Source organism: Vombatus ursinus, unplaced genomic scaffold, assembly GCF_900497805.2.
Source record: "Vombatus ursinus unplaced genomic scaffold, bare-nosed wombat genome assembly UNPS02014941.1, whole genome shotgun sequence".
NCBI classification, from domain to species: Eukaryota; Metazoa; Chordata; class Mammalia; order Diprotodontia; family Vombatidae; genus Vombatus; species Vombatus ursinus.
The window spans coordinates 604,618-612,570 of NW_020954719.1; the positions used below are offsets into that span (position 1 = coordinate 604,618).

At 41.3% G+C, this 7,953-nt stretch overlaps 1 protein-coding gene across 7 annotated transcripts in view; it reads right to left on the reverse strand.

Annotated features, from left to right (window-relative positions):
* DNM1L (dynamin 1 like) overlaps positions 1-5,142 on the reverse strand; it is an 89,854-nt gene extending 84,712 nt beyond the window's left edge. For 4 of the 7 annotated variants that reach the window (XM_027844346.1, XM_027844344.1, XM_027844343.1 and 1 more), the window contains exon 1: positions 4,479-4,706. In XM_027844346.1, the coding sequence (XP_027700147.1) occupies positions 4,479-4,691 (213 nt within the window). In that variant the 5' untranslated portion in view covers positions 4,692-4,706. Of the gene's footprint in view, positions 1-4,478; positions 4,707-4,912 lie in introns of those variants that run through there. The other 3 variants (XM_027844345.1, XM_027844347.1, XM_027844348.1) reach the window with 1 other exon arrangement.
* Between the last annotated feature and the right edge of the window lie 2,811 nt (positions 5,143-7,953).

Consider the following 7,953-nt stretch of genomic DNA (forward strand, 5'->3'; position numbering starts at 1 on the left):
TTTTGACAAGAATTTCTAAGAAATTTAGAAAGCAGCTCGGCAAAAACTAGACCTATACCAACCTCTTATAACAGGGGTGGGGATCCTGTGGCCCTCCAGGTCCTCAAGTGTGGCCCCTCTGACTGAATCCAAACTTCACAGAACAAATTCCCTTAATAAAAGGATTTGTCAGACTTCTGCCATATACCAAAATTTAGCTTAAAACAGATAAAATGAATATAAATATTCCAGAGAATGAAATCATATTATCCTCCACAATATGGCTGGAGTGGGAGTGATCAAGAACTTACAACAGAAAAGAACTAAGGAAATGTTACCTTCTTTCCCTGGTTTACCTTAAATGCTTTTTTCCCCCACTTCCTTTTCAAGTCTTTATTAAAAGGGATGCTAAAAGGTAGGGAGAGAGAAACAATATCTTTGGAAACGAAGGTGAATAAAAATATGAGTGTAATCCGAATTCTTGTAGCCTCTTCTACAAAAGCTGTTAACTACCGTTACTATTATAAATGACAGAATCTTGACATAATGGCAAGTGTACATTGACATTCTGCTATTAGTTGACTGCGATGACTGACAAGAAATGAGTGAAGTACAATTAGAGTTTAATGGTCATGCTATGAATAGACAAGAGTCCATCATGAGAAGTTTGAAAGCTGAAAGAGAATGAAGAGACCTTTTTATTTATGGAACTCCCTATCTTGTGAAAAGAATTAGTGAGAAAAGACTAATTGATATCCTTAGAGAAATGAATGGTGGACCTCTGTTTTAGAAGTGAAGACAGAGTAATGGTTTGAGGTGACTCTAGCTGTGATATTCTCACATGTAAAACATTGTAAATAATTATCTATGTGTTATTACAGCCAACATTAACAAATTATATACAGGCAGTAATTAATTGAGCAGATTAAGAGTTCTCATACATAGAGAGATAGGAGAAACTGCTTATACAAAGAGGTTTCTCCAGCTTATTAAAATATTCAATTAAATTGGGGTGAGGGATCAGAGCTTAAATAATTAATGAGATGTTGCAATTTAGTCATTAATTAGAAAACATTCAAATATAACTCTGGATGGGACTATATAAGCGCAAGTGAGTATAGTAAATCCCAAAAAACCCAGCTACATAAAATACGTAAAAATAAGAGTGACATTTCATGCACCAAAATTCATTTATTAAAGTGTAAATAGTTGCAGAGCAATTTTGATCAACTGTATTGGTATTTATTTTTTTTCTCTGTATATTTTTTTTTGGTGAGGCAACTAGGTGAGGCAACTAAGTAACTTGCCCAGAGTCACACATCTAGTTAGTGTTATGTGTCTGAGGCTGGATTTAAACTCAGGTCCTCCTGACTTCAGGGCCACTGCTCTACCCACTGCGCCACCTAGCTGCCCCATGTATTGGTATTTAATATCAACTTTATAATAAATCATTTTTATGAGACTGTAGCATAACAGATAGAGAGCTTGCTCCAGAGTCTGGTAGACCTGGGTTTAAGTCTCACCTCTTACAAATATGGCTGTGTAATCTTGGGCAAGTCACTAAACCTCCCTGGCCCTCAGTTTCATATTAAAATGAAATTGTTGGAATACATGACTCTTCCAGCTCTAAATGTATAACATATGAAATGGAGGCATCAATTGCGTACTTTTTGAAGAAGTTATGGTTTTCACAATGGTTATTTTTTTCCCTTTTCTCATAGCTCCTCCCAACTTAATGAATCTATTCATCAGGTATACTGGGAGAAATAAACTCCATTAAGTGTAAGATAAATCCTTCTTGTTCTTAAACTATTTATGCTGACACAGTATATGCCTGATTCTTTGACTTCTTGTTAAGTTCATACTTCTCCTATAAACACAGAGCTTTAAAGTTGATGGAAAGTTTCTGGTTAGCAGTGGCCTTTTGCAGCCAGGAAACAGTTCCAAAATAATATTGTTCCCTATGATACCATATAAAGATTCTTGAATATCAACTATGAAATAGAAAGATCCTTAAAATCCCAATTTTAGGAAACATGGTAAACAACATAATTTACTAAAACCTTAAGATGACTTATTCCTTTAATATTTCAAAAGGTACTTTAAGACTTTATAGTTTCTCAGAATTAACACAAGCATTAACTACTACATGTTGTTGCTCAGTTTTCTTGGCAAAGATACTGAAGTGGTTTGTCATTTCCTTCTCCAGCTCATTTCACAGATGAAGAAACTGAGGCGAACAGGGTTAAGTGACTCATCCAGGATCACACATATAATAAGTGGTCTGAGGTCAGATTTGAACTCACAAAAATGAGTCTTCCTGATTCCAGGTCCAACACTCCATCCTCTGCAACACCTAGCTGCCTAAATTATTATGTATCTGACTCTATGTATGCAAAATTGAACTGTTTTTTTATTTAACCAAACCTGTGATTTTATTTTTGTAGGGAACAGGAGTTCCTTACAAAGGGAGAGAGGAAACTCTCTCCCATCAATATAACTTTGCAAATACTAGGCTACTTAGAGAGAGGCACAGAAAAAGAACATGCCCAGGGTCATAGAGTCAAGCCAGTATGTGTCAGAAGTGGAACTTGAATCAGATTTTCTTGATCTCCAAGTCAGTTCTCTGTGCACTTCACCATGCTGCCACACTGATCAAATATTATGACTACTAATTCTATGATTTAGGGTTGAAAGAACAGTGTTTTAATCCAGGAGGCAAGGTTTCTATTCAGGGTTCTACCGCTATAATATATGATCTTTGGCAAGTCATTTAACCGCTCTGAGCTTATTTCCTTATAAGTAAAATGAAGGAACTCACACAACTAGCCTCTAAGGTCTCCTTCTAGTTAAACTCTACAATTTAGCCTACAGGTTATTTAAAAATCCCTTTGCAGATTAGAGGTGGGGAAATCAGTTATGCTTACTGCAGTTACAATTTTGATGCGATATTGTCTCAAAAATATGTGTATTTTGTCTTTGTATCAAATCCAACTATCTCCAAAAATTTTCACATTGTCCCCTCCTCTCTACTCATACCGCCACCACCCCTAGTCAGGGACCACAGCACCCCTCCTAACTGGTTTAACTCTTAAACTCTTTAAGTTTCCTCCTCCACGTGGCTGTCAAAGTCATCTTCCCAAAGCCCAGATCTAACCTACTCCCAGCTCAAATTACAGTGTCTCCTCCCTATTACTTCTAGGATCATATACAAACTTCTATATTTGGCACTTAAAACCCTCCACAACCTGGCCCCAGCATACCTATTTCACTCTTACCATTACTGTTTCTCATGCAAAACACTTCGTTTCCTGGGGCAGCTAGGTGGCGCAGTGGATAGAGCTCGGTCCCTGGAGTCAGGAGGACCTGAATTCAAATGCAGACCTCAGACATTTGCAAATCACTTAACCCTGATTGCCTTACCAAAAAGCAAAAAAACAAAACAAAAAAACCCACTCCATTTTCAATCTCCATGAGTTTGCACTTGTTGTCCAAGTTCATGTGCCCCCTTCCATATGAAGCCTTTCCTTACCTTCAAAAAATTACCTTTTTATATATACACGTTCTCTCCCCCCATATAATACCAGTCAACAAACATTAATTGCTAGCGTAAGCTCCTTCAAGACAGGGGATGCTTCATTTTTGTCTATCTCACTTCTTAGGCACTGCTCCTGGCCCAAAACAAGTGCTTAATAAATGCTGGGAGACTGGTACATACCAAGCAAACTCAAGAAAAGAGAAGGAACTGCAGGGAAGGTCTCCTACAAGCTGTGGCTCTTAAGCTGACTCTTGATTGAGGTAAATGAAATCACTTCATGAAAATGGCAGAAAACTGAAATTATTCTCTACATATACCATGAACTATTATTAGGAAATGAAAACATGTAGATAAACGTATAAGGTCTCTTCCAGTTTATAACAAAAACCAATACATGACTCTACTACATCCCTTATGCCAGGAAAGTACTAGGGAAACACAAAGCAAAACAAAACAGAGACCTTACATCTTTCCACTGTCCACAATTCACTAATGCAAACTAGGGAATACGACTTTCAATACTTTGAAGCATTTGCTCCATAATTTTGTAAACAGGCCAGTGTGGAATGAAAAGGGTAATTTGCCCAGTTTCACAGCAGGAAGAACATTTATGGCAGTAAAGTGTTTTATCAAAGGAGGTAAAAGGAGGTAAAAACCTACAGCGCCCTACAGAAGTGCTCCCAGGTGATCCCCTCCAGCACTTCCAGAGGTGGGGGTGGGGGGGGCGGGTTTACGGTGTAGGGGGGTGTAGGGGAGTGAGTGTAGGGGAGTGTAGGGGAATGTAGGAGGGTGTAGGAGGGTGTAGGAGGATGTAGGGGTATGGGGGGGTGCGTGCGCGCGAGCGTAGGGGTGGGGGTGGGGAATGGTGTCCGTGCGCGTGTGCGTAATTGCTAGCTTTTCAAGAAGCCCGGAAGGTGAAACTTCACAAAACTAGGATGATATCTAAGGCCTTTTCACATACCACTCCACTGATCCATAATTCTCTTTGCAGCCCAGGGGAAGCATGGAGAGGTGAGAAAAGGAAAACCAAGCACCAGAAGACTATCGAACTAACCCCGGCACCAATCCGGAGCCCCTGGGCGGCTTCCTCTTCGATGCACCCCGCTTGTCCCTCAGTTGCCCTTGGAAGCCGAGGGCCCTCCCCAGGGCACCTTCGCTTCTTCAGCATCACCATAGCGCCGCGCCCAAACCGAGGCGACTCCGCCTACCGGAATCCCTCCCAGTTCCCAGTGAGGCCCAAACACCGGGACGACGGAGTAGCTGCAGGGTACAAGAAGCCAGGCCCTCCAGCTCCACCCAACCCCACCCTGCCCCGCCTACCCCTGCCCTGAGGCCTAGAGGCGGCCTGGCCTGGTTTAGTCGAGCGGCCCAGCCACCTCAGGCCCCAACACTCACCTGGGTTCCAACTACGACGATCTGGGGTAGCTGGATGATGTCGGCGCCCACAGTGTTAAAGACGTCCTGGAGCTTGTTAATAACCGGAATCAGCGCCTCCATGGCTCCTGGCACACAACGCCCCCGGCCCACCAGGCAGAGGCAATGAATGAGGCCTGGCCTGGACTTCACCTCCACCTTCTAGCCGCTTTTCTCCTCCCCCTCTTCTTCCTCCTCCTCCAGAGCCAGCACCCGTTGGACTTGGCCCGCCCCTTACTTACTCCCTCCCAGCAAGCTGTGCGCCAAAATGGGGTGTGGGCAGGGACTAGAGAAGAGTCACAAAGCCTGATGGGAATTGTAGTCCTGGAGGAAAGAAAGAGTAGGTGGGGAGAACTACTAGTTACCCTGGGTGCTTTACGAGTTTGCATGTTGTGGTAACAAAGCACAATTACAGGTTCTTGGGGTTCATTTAAAGAGCTGGGAGAGCCTTTTCAGCACAAGGAAACTGACCAAGTATTTCATTACCTTTTATTTTACTAATGAAGACTTCTTCAAATTGTTTCAGAGGTTGAGGATATATATGCATATGTGTGTATATTACATATGACGTATGTATTGTTTATACACATATTTATATGTAATACATATTTGTGTTACTCCTTTAAGGAGGGGCCCGTCTGATCTTCCCCGGCTAAAGCATACACCATTGAAGCATCATGCTGCTGAATTGGGCTCCTCTGCCTCCTTCCTGGGACACATTTGGCACAGAATTGAAGGACTTCATAGCTTTGGGATACCAAAGCATTAACTTTGTTGATTTATTGGGGCTGCAGAGGGTGCTTGTTTCAAAGAGAAATGACCAGTGATTCAGGAAGAACCTAGGCAGTTACTGGGAGAGGGCATTTCTGCTGTACATCTCTCCTGTACAGTTGCGACCATGGGAAAAGTGTAAAAAAAATATACAGAATTTAGAAACAGAGGACATAGGTTCAAATCCCAGTTCTACCACTTAATATCTGTGCTAATGGATTCAGCTCTTTCAGCCTCATTTTCTTCATCTGTAAAAGGAAGGCATATGACTGTAAATACATGACCCTATAATCCTACACTCTTATAACTTGTGTCTGGAATGTCTAGTGAAGAGAGGAGAGAGGCTCTTTTGCCAACCTGCTGGATACACTTTCACCACATCCCTACAACCTCGAGAACCTATGTCAGCACATAGCAGGACTCATACTGACCATCTGAGTCTAAGCCTGAGTTTAGGCCTCAGACTCTGACTATCTCTTCTGGTTTGTGTCTCTTTCCCTGCATAAAGGTATTTAAGTAGCAATACTGAGAAGGATATTTTTCTCTTTGGAGGCAACCTTATAAATTTGAGAGGTAGAGCCAGCTACAATTAATCAATAATCTTTTTTTTTGTTTGTTTGTTTGGTTTTTTTAGGCATTTAGGGTTAAGTGACTTGCCCAGGGTCACACAGCTAGTAAATGTCAAGTGTTTGGTTTGAGGCCAGATTTGAACTCAGGTCCTCCTGACTTCAGGGCCTGTGCTCTATCCACTAGCTGCCCCTCAATAATCATTTATTAAACTCTTACTATATACCAGATACTAGGCTAAGTGCTAGAGATACAAAAAGAGGCAAATGACAATCCCTGTCCTCACGGAATTTACAATCTAATAGGGAACACAACATACAAACAAATATATGGAGGGGAAAAAAGGAAACAATAGGAAAAATATAGGAAAGATTTACAAGAAATCAGGAAAGTCAGTAGGTGGTGGTAGAGAGAGAGCATTCTAGGTATGGAGGACAGCCAGAGAAAATGCCCTTAGCCAAGAGATGTGTCTCGTTCTTGGAACAGCCAAGAAGCCAGTTATCACTAGATCAAAGAGTACATGTCAGGGAGTGAGGCTGAAGAAGTCTGGAAAAATAGGAGCAGGTGGATTATGCAAGGCATTTTGTATTTGATCTGACAGCTATCAGTAGCCAGTGGAGTTTCTTGAGGAGGGGAGAGACATGGTCAGAACAGTGCTTTAGGAAAATCACTTTGATGGCTAAATGGATGAATTGGATTAGGAAAAGACCTCAAGTGTGAGAGAAATGATTATTAAATAATCAAATATTGGGGAGTCCCAGGATTTTTTTCCATCCTCATTTAGAGATTAGGTCAAAGCTTAGTTCTGTGAAGGGAAGGGCTGATGATGAGATGAAATTTTGGAGTTGTTGCCCCATCCAACTAAAGAACCTTACAAAGAATTTAAGGTTCTTTGTCCAAGACTGAGTGACCAGAGTCACATGACCCAGCCCCTCATTAGAATAGATCCATATCTCATTATAATATTCATTCTCATTAATTGTTAACCAATCAGAGTTGACTGCCACTCTCAGGAATACCCACTCTTCCAAGATCGTAAGCATTGAATGGGTTCCATGAGATGTCTTTGGCATTCAAGAATGCCACTGAGCCCTTTTATTATTGCTAGCATGATTAATAAAATAATTACCCAAAAACTATGTCTCTTGAACTTTTTATATGTCACAAGTCTTTGGTGGCAGATCTACCAGCAGGCTATTGTAATTATCCAGGTGTGAGGTGATGGGGGCCTGTACTATAGTGGTGGCAGTATCAGAGGAGAAAAGGGAATGTATGTGAGAAATGTTGCAGAATTGAAATTGATAAGCCTTGGCAATAGCTTGGATATGAAGAGTGTGAGATATAGAAATCAAGGGTTAACTCTTTGATTGGGAGCCTGAAGGTCAGAGAGAATGGTGTTGTCCTCTACAGTTTTAGGGAAGGGGTGGGGAGGAGATAATGGGCTTTGTTTTTGGACATGTTTAGTTGATGTCTACTGGACATCCACTTTGAGATGTCTGAAAAGCAGTGGGAGATGAAAGATTGAAAGTCAGAAGAGAGGTTGGTACAGAATAGGTAGATTTGAGAATCTAATCAAACAATCTTTGTGTATAGCTGAGATGGGGTGAAGGAATAACTTATGGAAGTGAATAGATTGAGGAACCGGGTAATTAGGAAGTTTGAGGAAGAATTGATATGTATGTCGA